General features: G+C 35.3%; 1 protein-coding gene across 3 annotated transcripts in view; it reads right to left on the bottom strand.

Annotated features, from left to right (window-relative positions):
• The window catches only part of GPRC6A (G protein-coupled receptor class C group 6 member A), a 29194-nt gene extending 17447 nt beyond the window's left edge, over positions 1–11747 (bottom strand). For all 3 annotated transcript variants that reach the window (XM_017549199.2, XM_017549209.2, XM_017549215.2), the window contains exons 1-2: positions 11554–11747; positions 217–520 (exon numbers count right to left, since the gene is read on the bottom strand). In XM_017549199.2, the coding sequence (XP_017404688.1) occupies positions 217–520; positions 11554–11747 (498 nt within the window). The remainder of the gene's footprint in view (positions 1–216; positions 521–11553) is intronic.
• Between the last annotated feature and the right edge of the window lie 3425 nt (positions 11748–15172).

The raw sequence follows: 15172 nt of genomic DNA, 5'->3' as shown, positions 1-15172 counted from the left end.
TGAAAATGATCAGAAAGTAGACCTGACAGATTGAGGGGTGATTAATCCTTTAGCACTTTTCCACTATACTATCTGTAATGGTGTGCATCCTTTCTTTAAAAACAAAGAAAAGTTAAAGTAAAAGCGACTCCCTAACTAGTTTCCTCAGGTTTCCCTGATCCTTTCATAATAATAAATGTGATGAAAATCAATGTATGGAGGCAGAACAAAACCTACCTGTGGTATGAGCTGTAAATTCAACATCCTGGAGACAGCCATGGTTATTTCTGAGTAGCCAGAACCTATGATAGCCTTAACTCTTGGCATATAGCTGGAAAAGTCACACTTAAACTCCACAGTTTCTCTGGAGCAGTTGAATTTAGAAAGAAACCTCAGAGTGGCTGCCATCGCCACTGTTACTTCTGTACAAGTGTCATAGATTTCATACCCCAGTTTGACTCCAGATAATAGTGTTGAATTGTTGATCATCTCAATGCTGTGTATCATGGCAAGAGTTTGAAGAAAGACTGATATTTCAAAGCTGTTGGGAAACAAGTATTTTTTGAAATCAGATCATAACTCCTCTATGGACATGGCCGTATCACATTTTGTCTACATCTCCTTATAACAATTTCTGGATGAGTGAAGCTTATCTCTTAAAGGATCTAAATTTTATTTAAAAATAATTTTTTATGAAATATTTATGAAGGGTAATATAAAGCCCCACAGTTTCTTAAAAGGAGTCTGTGCTACAGATTTAACCTTTTCTTGATGACTTTTTTGAGCATATCAAACACTACAATATGAAGATATGTTTGATTTTTGTTCCTTTTCATAGTTAGATATCAGCATTTTATTACTGTCAAAATGCTTGCCTTTTAGACTCATAAACCTGTCGTTTAGTTTTCTGATTCCAATTTGTGTGATTGGAAACCAGGTAAATAAGACTGTTAAGAATTACATTTAAACAGCTCTGATTAAGTCCTAACAACCTGTTCCTAGATAAAGGGCCTTATTTTAGTTCTGAGGCATAGCTCTTTCCACATTCAGAGGATGTTTTTTATACATCTTGATTTGTGACTATTCCAGAGCACTGAATTTTCTGATTACTGATTTACTGTTATTTCATCCACCACTGTATACAAAGGATTCAATACATGCTTTTTAAATGATTAAAGGGGGATATTATTGTTCAGGGTTTGATATTCTAGTTTCTTTTTTGTTCATTAAGTTTTGATAATTAAACTATTTGAATATTACTGTCTGTCATTGTGAGCCATGTTTAGCTGGTTCTATCTGTACAAATGCATCTCTTACTATGTTTCCTTCTGCTTTACTAATCTAGCCAGATTGAATTTTTTGCTATTCTTTGGACATTCCAACTTTTCACTTGTTGCTCCTTGGCCAGATACTCTTGTCCTTTCCCTAAAATAATGAAATAAATAATAATAATTAAAAAATGTATTAATAAGTTAAACTATTTGAATATTAGTATTTGTCATTGTGAACCATGGCTTGCAATTACAATTAGTAATATTCAAATAGCTCAATTTATCAAAACATAATGAACTGAAAAGAAACTATAATATCAAAACCATGAACAATAATATCCCTCTTTGTTAAAATTTTAAATTTAATTAAAAACTTTAATTCCCTAATTAAAATTTCAATTAAAAAAGAGAAGTAAGCTCAGCTCATCATTGGCATAACCAACATTAGTGTGCACCACTCAGGACTCAGAGGGTCACCCTGTCACTGCCGTTGCCATCACAGATGCCACACCAGCTTCTCAAGAGCCCAAGAAATCACCCACCTGCTGGTTCCATGAATTTCACTACCAGCATTTGAATAAGGAGCGTGGAGTCCCAAGAATTGGCCTGGTTTGACCAAACACTGATACCAATGTATGCTGCCCTGGGACATAAGGACAGGCATACTCAGCCCACTGCTAACACCACTGAGGCTCAAAGACTGGCTTACTTGGCATCGCAGTCACCAGAAAAACTGTACCATAACCCCCACTAATAATTGTACCCTAACCCACTGAGGAAATGTCAGATGCCACTTATGCTATTAACAGCTAAAGAAATCAAAGAAACTATACTACTACTGCAACCAGAATAAAAGCCAAAGTACCCTGCCCAACTAACACTATCTATTCATCCTTAAACATTCTCCCCCTACAAAAAACAAATTCTTAAAATTTGGAAGAAGCAACTGAAGCATCAGATTTACATATATCAACATAACAACACAGGAAACATTAAAAAGCAAGAAAAGATGATGCTTTTAAAGGAAGATATACTATCATATTGGTCTTTAAGAAAAAAAATTTAAATAAATTTTTTAAAAAAGGAACATAATAATTTTCCAGAAACAGATCTCAATCAAAAAGCAATTTATGAAATTTCACAAAAATAATTCAAATGACAGATTCTAAAGAAGCATAGAGAGATACAAGATAATTCTGAAAAACAATACAAATAAATCTGAAAAACAATTCTGGATATGAATGAGAAGTTTACCAAAGAGATAGATGTCATAAAAAAAATCAAACAGAAATTCTGAAATGGAACAATTTATTGAATGATGACATATACATTTGAAACCTTCAACAATAGATTAGATAAAGCAGAATAAAGAACCTTAGAACCTGAAGACAGTTCAGTTTCAACTTTTGAAATAACCCAGCCTTGCAAAGATAAAGAAAAGAAAAAGAATTTTAAAAAAGCTAAACAAAGCCTTCATGATATATGGAACACCTTAAAGTGACCAAATATATAAATTACTGATATCCCAGGAGGTAAAGAGAGATTGAGATAGTTAAACGTATTAAAAAAAATAGATAAAAATAATAAAAACTTTCCACATCTAGCAGTGGGTTTAGACATCCAGATACAGGAGGCCCAGCAATCCCTAAACATACACAATGCACAAATTCTCCACATCACATTATAGTCAAAATGTCTAAAGTCAATGACAAAGAATTCAAAACAGAAAAGAATCTAGTCATCTATAAAGGAAATCCCATCATACTAATAGAAGATGTCTTAGCAGAAACCTTATAGGTCAGAAGAGAATGAGATGATATGAGGAAAAAACCTTGCCAGCCAAGGATATTATATCCATAAATAATTATCCATAAATGGAGGACACATGAAGTTGTCCCCAGACAAACAAAAGCTGAGGGAGTTCAGCACCACTAGACTGGCCCTACAAATGCTCAAGGGAGTTCTATACCTGGAAGGGAAATGATGTTGCTTATCATCATGAAAACACAAGAAAGTGTAAAACAATGGCAAAGCAAACACACAAATGAAGAAGAGAAAGGACTCAATTGATACTACTATAGATATTCATCTACCAAATCACAATGTCAAAAAATGAAAAAAAGAAAGGAACATAGAATATATAAAACAACCAGTAAACAACAACATGACAGGAACAAAACTTCATGTTTCAATATTAACCTTGAATGTAAAATGATTAAATTTTTCTCTTAAGAGATATAGACTGGATATATAAATTTAAAAAAGCATAATCCAGTTATATGGAACCTACAAGAAATGCACTTTACATATAAAAGCACATATAGACTGAAAGTAAAGGGATACAGAAAGATATTCCATGCAAACAAAAAACAAAAGTAAGCAGAAGTAGCTATGCTTATATCAGATAAAACACTGTAAGACCAACATAGTAGAGAAAGTAAAAGAAGGTCATTATATAGTGATAAGGAATCAATCAAGGAAGAGGAAATAATTTAAAATTTATATGCAACTAACACTGAAGCACCCCGATTCATAAAGCAAAAGTTACTAGATCTAAAAAGAGAGAGACTCCAATACAATATTAGTGGGAAACTTTAACACCCCACTCAGCATTAGGTAGATCGTCTAGACAGAAAATTGGCAAAAATATAATGAACTTACTACTGGGCATGGTAGTTCACCCTTGTAATCCCAGAGTTTTTGGAGGCTGAAGAGGGCAGATCACTTGATGTCAGGAGTTCAAGACCAGCCTGGCCAACATGATGAAGCCCATCTCTACTAAAAATACAAAAATTAGCTAGGCATGATGGTACACACTTGTAATCTCAGCTACTTGTGTGGCTGAGGTGGAAGGATTGCTTGAACCCAGGAAATGGAGGTTGCGGTCAGCCAAGATTGCACCACTGCACTCCAGCATGGGCAACAGAGTGAGAATTTGTCTCAAGAAAAGGACTTAAATTGAACGTTAGGCCAAGTGGACCTAACACATTTACAGAACATTTTATCCAACAACTGCAGAATACACATTCTTATCATGGAACATTCTCCAGGACAGGCTATATATTAGGCCATAAAACAAGTAATAACAAATATATAAAAATAAAAATTATATCAAATATATTCTCAGGACACAATGGAATAAAATTAGAAATCCATAACAAGAGGAACTTTAGAAACTATAAAAATCAAAAGAAATTAAATAATATGCTTCTGAATAACCACTGGGTTAATGAAGAAACTAAGATGGAAATCAAAAAACTTATTAAGACAAACAAAAATGGAAACAACTGTAGTAGCCCCTTCTCACACTGCTGTAAGGAAATAACTGAGACTGGGTAATTTATAAAGAAAAGAGGTTTAATTGGCTCATAGTCCTGCAGGCTGTACAGGAAGCATGATGTTGGCATCTGCTCAGCTTCTTGGGAGGTCTCAGGACATATACAATCATGGTGGAAGGCAAAGAGAGGCATTGACACCTCATATGGCCAGAGCAAAAAAAAAAAAAAAAAAGAAAGAGAGAGGGAAGATGTAACACACTTTTAAACAACCAGATCTCATGAGAACTCTATCACAAGAACAGCACTAGTGGGATGATGCTAAACCATCCATTATCCAATCACCTTCCACCAGGTTATCTCCAACATTGGGGATTATAATTTGACATGAGATTTGGGCAGGGACACAGATCTAAACCATATTATTCCATCCCTGGCTCCTCCCAAATCTCATGTCCTTCTCACATTGCAAAATACAACCATTCCTCCTCTTCAGCCTCCCAAACTTTTAACTAATTCTAGCATTAACTCAAAAGTCCAAAGTCCATAGTCTCATCTGAGACAAGAATATTCCCATCTGCCTATGAGCCTGCAAAATTAGAAATAAGTTAGTTACTTCCAAGACACAATGGAAATACAGGCATTTGGTAAATACTCCCATTTAAAAAGGGAGAAATTGACCAAAGGAAAGGGCCTACAGGCCTACAGGACCCGTGTGAATCCAAAACCCAGCAGGGGCAATCATTACATCTTAAACCTCCGAAATATTCTCTTTTGACTCCATGTCTCCCATTCAGGGCACACTGGTACAAGCTGGAGTTGGAGTAGCTGGGACACAAGAAGCAGCAGGGCCCTGGTCTGAGCTCATGAAATCATTCTTCCCTACTAGGCCTCTGGGCCTGTGATAAGAGGGGCTGCCAGGGAGGTCCCTGAAATTTCTTTGAAGTCTTCACATTGTCTTGGGTACTCACATTCAGCTCCTCTTTACTTACACAAATTTCTGCAGCCAACTTCAATTCCTCCCCAAAAAATGTTTTGCTTTTTTTTCTGACACATGGCTGGGCTGCAAAATTTTCAAACTTTTACACTTTGCTTTCCTTTTAAATATAAGTTCCAGTTTTATGCCATTTCTTTGCTCACACACACAAGCTATGTTATTAGAAGCAGCCAGGCAACTCCTTAACTGCTTTGCTGCTTAGAAATTTCTTCTGCTAGATACCATAAATCATCACTCTCAAGTTCAAATTTCCACAGATCCCTAGGGCAGGAGCAAAATGCCACCAGGTTCTTTGCTGATGCATAGCAAAGATAACCTTTATTCCATTTCCTAATAAGTTCTTCATCTCCATTTGAGACCTCCTCAGCCTGAAATTCACTTTCCATGTATATCACCATCATCATTTTGGTCACAACAATTTAACAAGCTTCTAGGAAGTTTCAAACTTTCCCTCATCTTCCTATCTTCTCTGGAGCCCTCCAAACTGTTCCAACCACTGACCATTAACCCGTTCCAGAGCTGCTTGTATCTTTATAGCAATGCCCACCTCTCTAGTACCAATTTTCTGTATTAGCCCATTCTTGCATCAAATAAAAAAAATACCTGAGACTAAGTAATTTATAAAGAAAAGAGGTTTAATTGGCTCATGGTTCTGCTGGCTGTACAGGAAGCATGATGCTGGCATCTGCTTAGCAACTTGGGAGGCCTCAGGAAACTTACAATCATGGGAGATGGCAAAGGGGGAGCTGGCACTGTACATGGTCAGAGCAGAAGGAAGAACGAGAGGGGGATATGCTACACACTTTTAAACAACCAGATGGTATGAGAACTGTATCATAAGAACAGCACTAGGAGATGGCACGAAGCCATTTCTAAGAAACTGCTCCCATGATCCAATCACCTCCTACCAGGCTCCACCTCCAACATTAGGGATTATAATTTGATATGAGATTTGGACAAAGACACAGATCCAAACCATATCAACAACATACCAAAGCCAGTGGGATACAGCAAAAGCAGTACTAAGAGGGAAGTTCATAGTAATGAACATCTATGTCAAAAAAGTAGAAGGATTTCAAATAACCTGAGAATGCACCTCAAGGAACTAGAAAATCAAGAACACATCAAATCCAAAATTAGTAGAAGGAAAGAAATAATAACGATCAAGCAGAGCAAAATGAAATAGAGACCAAAAAACAACACAAAGAATCAATAAAATGAAAGGTTGATTCTTTAAAAAGATAAACAAAATTTATAAATCACTAGCTAGACTAACTGAAAAAAGAAGAGAGAAGGCCCAAATAAACAAAATCAGAAATGAAAAAAGGAGACATTACAACTGATACCACAAAAATATAAAAGATTATCAGAGACTATTAGGAACAATTATATGCTAACAAATGGAAAAACCTAGAGGAAATGTGAAAATTCTTGGAAACATACAGTCTACCAAGTTTAAATCAGGAAAAAATAGAAAGGCTGAGCAGACCAATAACAAATAGCAAGATTGAATCAGTAATAAAAAGCTTCCAACAAATAATAGCTCAGGACCAGATGGATTTGCTGCTGAATTCTACCAAACATATAAAGAAGAAATAATAGTAATTTTCCTTAAACTACTTCAAAAAATTCAAGAGGAAGGAATTCTCTCTAACTCATTCTATGAGGTCAGCATTAGCTTAATGCCAAAACAAGATAAGGACACAATAAAAAAAGAAAACCATAGACCAATATCTCTGAAGAATATACATGCAAAAATGCTCGAAAAAATACTAGCAAATAGAATTCAACAGTGCATCACAAAGATAATACAGCATGATTAAATTTAATATCAACCATGCAAAGATAGTTTAACATATACAAATCAATAAAGGTAATGCATCATATAAACAGGATGAAGGACAAAAACTATGTAATCATCTCAATAGATGTAGAAAAAGTATTTGATAAAATACAACACCTTTCATGATTAAAAACTCTCAACAAACTAGGCACAGACAGAACATACTGCAAAATAATAAAGACCACATATGACAAACCCATAGTTAACATCGTACTGACTGGGGAAAGTGCAAAGCCTTTTCTCTATGAACTAGAGCAAGACAAGGATGCCCACTTTCACTACTCTTATTCAACATAGTATTGGAAGTCCTGGCCACAGAAAGGGCAGGAGAAAGAAGCAAATGGCAAACACATTGAAATAGAGGAAGTCAAATTGTCTCTCTTTGCGGTTGACATAATCTTATATTTAGAAATATCAGAAGACTCCACATGGCTCACGCCTGTAATCCCAGCACTTTAGGAGGCCGAGACGGGCGGATCACGAGGTCAAGAGATCGAGACCATCCTGGCCAACATAGTGAAACCCCATCTTTACTAAAAATACAAAAATTAGCTGGGCATGGTGGCGAACACCTGTAGTCCCAGCTACTCGGGAGGCTGAGGCAGGTGAATTGCTTGAATGCAAGGGGCGGAGGTTGCAGTGAGCTGAGACTGTGCCACTGCACTCCAGCCTGGCTGTCGACAGAGCAAGACTCTGTCTAAAACAAAACAAAACAAAACAAACAAACAAACAAACAAAAAAACCGCTTAGAGCTGATAAATTCAGTAAAGTTTCAGGATACAATATTAACATACAAAAATCAATAGCATTTCTATACACCAATAACAAAATAGCTGAAAAAGAAATCAAGAAAGCAATCCAATTTACAGTAGCTACAAAAAATACATAGGAATAAATTTAACCAGGGAGGTGAAAGATCTCTGCAAGGAAAACTACAGAACACTGATGAAAGCAACACAAATAAATGGAGAGACTTCTCATGCTCAAGGATCAGAAAAAATAACAATGTTTAAAATGACCATAATGTCCAAAACAACATGTAGAGTCGATGCAATCCCTATTAAATGTCAACATCATTTTTCACAGATATAAAAAATTCCTAAAATTTGTATGAAACAAACAAACAAAAAAACAACCCAGAATAGCCACAGCAATCCTGAGCTAAAAGAACAAAGATGGAAGCATCAAACTACCTGACAAAATTATATCACAGGGTTGTAGTAACCAAAACAGCATGGTGTCTGCATAAAAATAGATACGTAGCTCAATGGGGAACAGAATAAACAACTCAAAAATAAATCATATTTATAGCTAACTGATTTTTGACAAAGGAGCCAAGAACATATACGGGGGAAGGGATTCAATAAATGGTACAGGGAAAACTGGATATCCATATGCAGAAGAAGAAAACTGGACTCCTTTCCCTCACTGTATACAAAAATCAACTCTAGTGGATTAAGAACTTAAACATAAGATCCTAAATTATAAAACCATTAGAAGAAAACATAGGGAAAACACTTAAGGACATCAGTCTAGGCAAAGATTTTATGGGTTATGGCCTCAAAATCTAAAAGAAAAATAAACAAACGGGACTATATTAAAATAAAAATCTTTGTACAGGAAACAAAACCACCAAGAGTGAAGAGACAACCACTGAATGGGAGAAGATTTTTGCAAACTATTCATCTAACAAAAGACTAATATTCAGAATATACATGAAATGGAACAGCTCAATAATAAAAAAGCAAAATCTCATTAAGAAGTTATCTAAGAACACGAACAGATAATTCTCAAAAGAAGACATACAAATGGCCAACTGATATATAAAAAATGCTCAGCTTCACTAATCATCAAAGAAATGCAAATGGAAACCACAATGAGATATTATCTTACCCCAGTTAGAATAGCTATTACTGAAAAGACGAAAACAAAAACAAAAACAGATGCTGGCAAGGACATGTGGAAGAAGGAACTCATCTGCACTGTTGGAGAAAATGTAAATTAGTACAACTCCTATTGGAAACAGTATGGATATTTCTCAAAAATCTAAAAATGATAAATGTAATCCAGTAATGCTACTACTGGGTATATGTTCAAAGAAAAGGGAATCAGTATTTTAAAGGGATACCTGCAGTCATGCTTACCATAACACTATTTTTAACAGCAAAGATATGGAATAAACTTGTGTCCAACAACTGAAGAATGTGTAAAGGAAATGTGGTATATATATATATAGAACAGAATACTACTCAACCGTAAAAAAGAATAAAATCATATCATTTGCAGCAACATGGATGAAACTGGAGGCCATTATGTTAAGTGAAATAACTCAGGCACAGAAAGACAAATACCATATGTTCTCATTCATATGTGGGAACTAAAACCAGTGATACCATAAAGGTAGAAAGTTGACATCATAAAGGTACTAGAAGATGGGAAGGTGGGTTGGTAGGAGTAGGGATAAAGATAGGTAGATTAGTGGGTATAAACATAGATAAAAGATAGAAGTTCAATGGCTTGACAGCACAGTTACTATAGTTAACAACAATGTATTGTATATTTCAATGTAGCTAGAAGAGAGGACTTGAATTGTTTCCAATGTATAGAAGTGACATTACTTAAAGTGTTGGACACCTCAAAAAGCCTGACTTGATCATTAGACATTCTAGGCATATAATGAAATATTACATATACCTCATAAATATGTAAACTAATATGTATCAATTAAAAAAAGAGAATCATAGAAGAGAAAAGGGGTAAATGAATAGGTAGTCTGACATTAAATTATATATTTTTGGAGTTCACCACATGTAAGCTCCATTAGAGTTGGAACCTCCTTGGTGTATTCATGTTGGTATGCCAGTGCCTATAATAGGGTGCAGGTAATGTAGGCAATTAATACGTAGTTATGCAATGTTGAGTGAGTACTATTTCTCTTGATGAGTGATATAAAGGTAAGAGATTTTCAACTGAGTGATTTTTTAAAACAGGAAATTTGCTTATTTGGTCAAATAATTATTTAGTGTTTTCTATCCTTAATTGTTGGTCTGCAATTGCGGGCCTCAACTCTGCAGTCATTCTTTGTGTACCAATGTAGTGCTCTGAAAAATCTTCATTAATTATTATTGTCTTACCATTCTCTGGTATTCCTGCTAATCAATGATTATGATGACAACAGTTCAAAGTGCCCAACTTTTACGGAGAATGCCAAGAAGAAATCTTAGTGTGACATGGGATCACATTTTATCTGTAAGTATTCTTAGAGGGCTTGGTAGATACTTTGTTGACAAAGAAAGAAAGGTAAGAGAAAAAAACACAAACTTAGACACAGAAACATAAAAATAGAATCAGAATTTTAGAGTAGGAAGGAAGCATGAGGAGCACATTCCATAGCAACAGAAGCTGATGCTGCTTGTGTCCTTAGAGGTTATCCAGGCCTTTGTTTTACAGGTGAGATAATTGAAACTGGAACTCAAAGTTTAAGTGATCTACCTAAGTTTACAAAATAATTAGCTTGTCCCAAAACGGAAATGAGAATTAGAATATTCTGTTCTCCTTAAGGGAAATCCATTTGCAACATCGTCCACTCAGCTTTACTTTTTCACATTATACTGTGCCAGTGAAATGTCTTTTTTGTAGGTAAGCTCTCACTACACAAAGTGTTCATCCAGGAGGAAGGAGCACTTTGAGTTGAGGAGGATCTTAATTTATCATAAAAGAGTTAAACTATTTCTGGAATGAAATGAATGCAGTATTGAAAAAAATGTAAGAAAAAATTCAACTGTAGTCTGTTTTAAACAAAGCATTAAATAATAGACCTGTTTTTAAAACACAATACATGTTGTGTGTGATAGAAATACATGTGGGCTATGTATGTTGTAGTGAAAAATAGGCCACAATGTCTTTTCAAGTGACTTCAGGCATTATTTTTTAAAGACAAAATCTAAATAAAGATATTAATGAAAAGCATTCATGTCCTCTGCACTTGGAAGTTGTTTGATTATACATCTAGGGCTGTTATTACTCTCTTTTAAAGAAGGATTGCAAGATTAACCATATGCAACTTAACAAATATATATGAGTTTATTTTAAAAATGATTTAGATATTAATACAAATCAACAGTTTATATGTCCTAGGCTCATGACAGAACTTTGAAATGAAAATGTGTTTTTTGAGACTTTACTCACCCAACACACTTCTGGATTTCTGGTCGTCTGGGATAGTCTTCTGAGGACAACATTTTTTCATGAATAGGAAATAAACCTCCAATTATGATATGTCCTGGAGAAGTGGCAGCCACAAAGTCATCAGGGGTCTGGCAAGGCTGTGAAGTAGTAAGAATAATCACAAAGCAGGTAATTAGTGTAATTAATAATGCCATGTTTCTATCTCATTTGCTCAGTTCATGTGAGTTCTTAGGAATCATTAAGCACACAGAGTGCCAACAATGTTCCTATTTCACCTGTAAACACCTTGTAAGGTATAGGACAGTGTCAAGGGCCAGAAACACTCAGTATTCAGATATTTGATGATAGTCAAAACAGTTATTTCACCAATAAGAACATAGACTTTTTAATACTCCAGTGTTAGAGATAATGTGATTGCAGTCATGTGATGTAAAAGCTGATAGAATTATAAACATAAGTCTCACTGTAATGGTACTTTTTTACTCCAGTGACATGTCAAGGGCTTTGAGTCACGTTGGCATTTCTTTTGAAGCAGAATGTAGAACTTTCAGGAAGAAGCAGTTTGGAGAAGTTTTCCACTTTAGAAATGGGTAGTTCTGCATTTCCAAAAGGCATCACATTGAAAACACAAATAATGTAATATAGTTTATCAGCTGTTTAGAAGAAAAACATCCTGCTTTTATTTTTCCTGAAAAGCTCTACTTAAAAACTGAAATTCAGTTAAATTTAGGTATTTGTCACTTCCACATTAGATATTTGTCACTTCCACTTTCCCTGTGTTAGAAATAAGTAGCTTTTGTGAAGACGAGTAAAACTAAAAACAAGATGAAACTTGTCTGATACAGTATTTTGCTTTGAACAAGAAAGGTCTGTTCATATATCATTAACATTTCCACTATTGTGAGTGCCGTATTTTCATACATTTGAGACTAACTTCAGGCTACATATTCTTAAATACTTAGGAATTTGAACTAACATAATTTGATGGGTACCTTTTGGAATTTAATAGAGGATAGAGAAACCTCAATCATGTAGGCACCATTAAGAAAAATTTTAGTTTTAAAATTTATTTCATAAAATTAATCTTTTAGAAATATTTTATTAAAAATGAATATCTCATGGGCAAACAGTTTCAAATCCAATACATCCAGTTTGTTTGATGGGTAGCAGATACATTTAAAGAAATTTCAAAAAATAAAAGCGTGCAATGGCCACTGTGGCATTTTTCTCATTATCCAAATTAGCCTTAGATTCCATGGTCCTCTGGGGTTATGCCAGCTGAGGAGTGGAGAAGTCACAGCTCATCACACAGCTTCAAATGTTTTCTTAAGTCTTACCATTTTTACTAATGGAGAAATTTTCTATTAGGATGAAAACGGGTTAACTTCAGTTACCCAGAAAATTTAACAAACATACATGAGTTTGAAGACCCCTGAAATGTTTAGCCATTACATTTTACTCATCTTAATCTTATTATTTATTGGTATAGGATGGATTTATATTTTCATGAATTTAGTTACTTTGCTCAGATAACCTCAAAGGTCTTATGTAGCTACAAGTTCAAAAATGATTTTGGGAAAACTAAACTAAAAAATGAGAAATCCAGGTCATTCCCAGCAAAATTGTAGTAAGTGTTAAGCAACTCAGAGTGATTCTGAAGATATATTGTTCAGATGACATATATTTGAAAAATCAATGACAAAAGTTATACCAATAATGCCTTTTAGGTTGCAATTTAACAATATTTAGGGTCTTTGTAATCTGCAAAATGTAAAGATAAAGCATATTTAAAAATTTTGATGAATATAATCTAAGTTTGAAGAGCTGTCTTTAAAGGAGCCTCTGAAGATAAGAAAACAAAAGATCTAAAAAGCCCTTTGCCCTGTAAAATGCAGTATCATGTGGCAGGAAGGGATCAAACTTTGGAAGCAGATAGACCTGGGTGGCTCTGCCCACTGCTTAGCTGTGTGATGCTGAATGAGTTACTTTAATTCTTTGAAAAATAATTTTCTCATCTATAAAGGAGTTAAGATACTCTAACAAATATGTTGTGAGATGAGCTGGTTTGATATGCAAAACTCCTGTACTCTAGTAATCACTGAAAATTAGTTTCCTTTCCTCTTCCCCTTCCCCAAACTAGAAGTTATCATTTCCTAAATTTGTAGTGCTTTTTTCTTTTTCTTTTTTTTTTTTTTTTGAGACAGGGTTTCGCTTGTGTTGCTCAGGCTGGAATGCCATGGCACAATCTTGGTTCGCTGAAACCTCCGCCTCCTGGGTTCAAGTGATTTTCCTGCCTCACCCTCCAAACTAGCTAAGATTACGAGCATACACCACCGTGCCTTGCTATTTTTTTGTATTTTTAGTAGAGACAAGATTTTACTATGTTGACCAGGCTGGTCTTGAACTCCTAACCTCAGGTAGTCTGCCCACCTCAGACTCCCAGAGTGCTGGGAGTACAGGCATGAGCCACTGCACCTGGCTAAATTTGTAGTGCCTTCTACAGCTGGCTAAATCATTGTTCAAAGATTTTTCTCAAGCGTTGAATGCATGGTAGAAATGACTTTTGTAATTGTTCTATTAGCTGGTTGTTTTCACGTTGGAATGCAAATCCATTGTTAAGTTAAACTTGAAGGAAGATATAGAATATGTTAATTACTTTAGAATTCCACTAGAAACATTATTGTCACTCCTGTAGTTTCTATTATGAGGGACAGAACTTTCAGCCATAATTTAGAATGTACAGTTAGTACATTTTTTTCTATCTAAAAACCCTTATAAATGACAGTAGTAACTAATTCTATTCCAAAAGATTATGATTCTTATGTTAAGTAACTATTTCTTGAGGGTAAAACCTCTTAAAAATTTTGAGATATGAATTACTGGTGGGACTAGCTTATTACTCCTTTTGATCTCAAGATTTTATGTTTCTTTGTAATTAACCTTATGTGGAGGAGTATCTGGTTAAAATAACCTAGAGGGAAGTATGAAAGCATCACTCCCCAAGTAATGCTCAGAATGATACCATTATCTTGATTGGATAAGCATAGTAGGAAAATACAATCAATGATTAAAGATACTTTATTCTAGCCGGGCGCGGTGGCTCAAGCCTGTAATCCCAGCACTTTGGGAGGCCGAGGCGGGTGGATCACGAGGTCAAGAGATCGAGACCATCCTGGTCAACATGGTGAAACCCCGTCTCTACTAAAAATACAAAAAATTAGCTGGGCATGGTGGCGCGTGCCTGTAATCCCAGCTACTCAGGAGGCTGAGGCAGGAGAATTGCCTGAACCCAGGAGGCGGAGGTTGCGGTGAGCCGAGATCGCGCCATTGCACTCCAGCCTGGGTAACATGAGTGAAACTCCGTCTCAAAAAAAGAAAAAAAAAAAAAAGATACTTTATTCTAAAACGACGAGTTTGTAGCACTGAAGCTGGGATGGCTTTTCCAGTGATGAAAGGCTGCAGTGAAGATTGGATCCAGCTGGAAATGATTCTCCAGGAGTAGGGGCAGGAAATACCACATTCGCACTCAAGAAAGCCCTGAATTGAGTGAGGTTTGACACGTTTCTTATTTTAACATTTTAGTTTTCTCTCATGTTATCCCAGCTTCCCACTCAGCCTC

Source organism: Cebus imitator, unplaced genomic scaffold, assembly GCF_001604975.1.
Source record: "Cebus imitator isolate Cc_AM_T3 unplaced genomic scaffold, Cebus_imitator-1.0 Scaffold11, whole genome shotgun sequence".
In the NCBI taxonomy this organism is placed as follows: domain Eukaryota; kingdom Metazoa; phylum Chordata; class Mammalia; order Primates; family Cebidae; genus Cebus; species Cebus imitator.
This window is presented reverse-complemented; position numbering and strand designations above follow the sequence as displayed.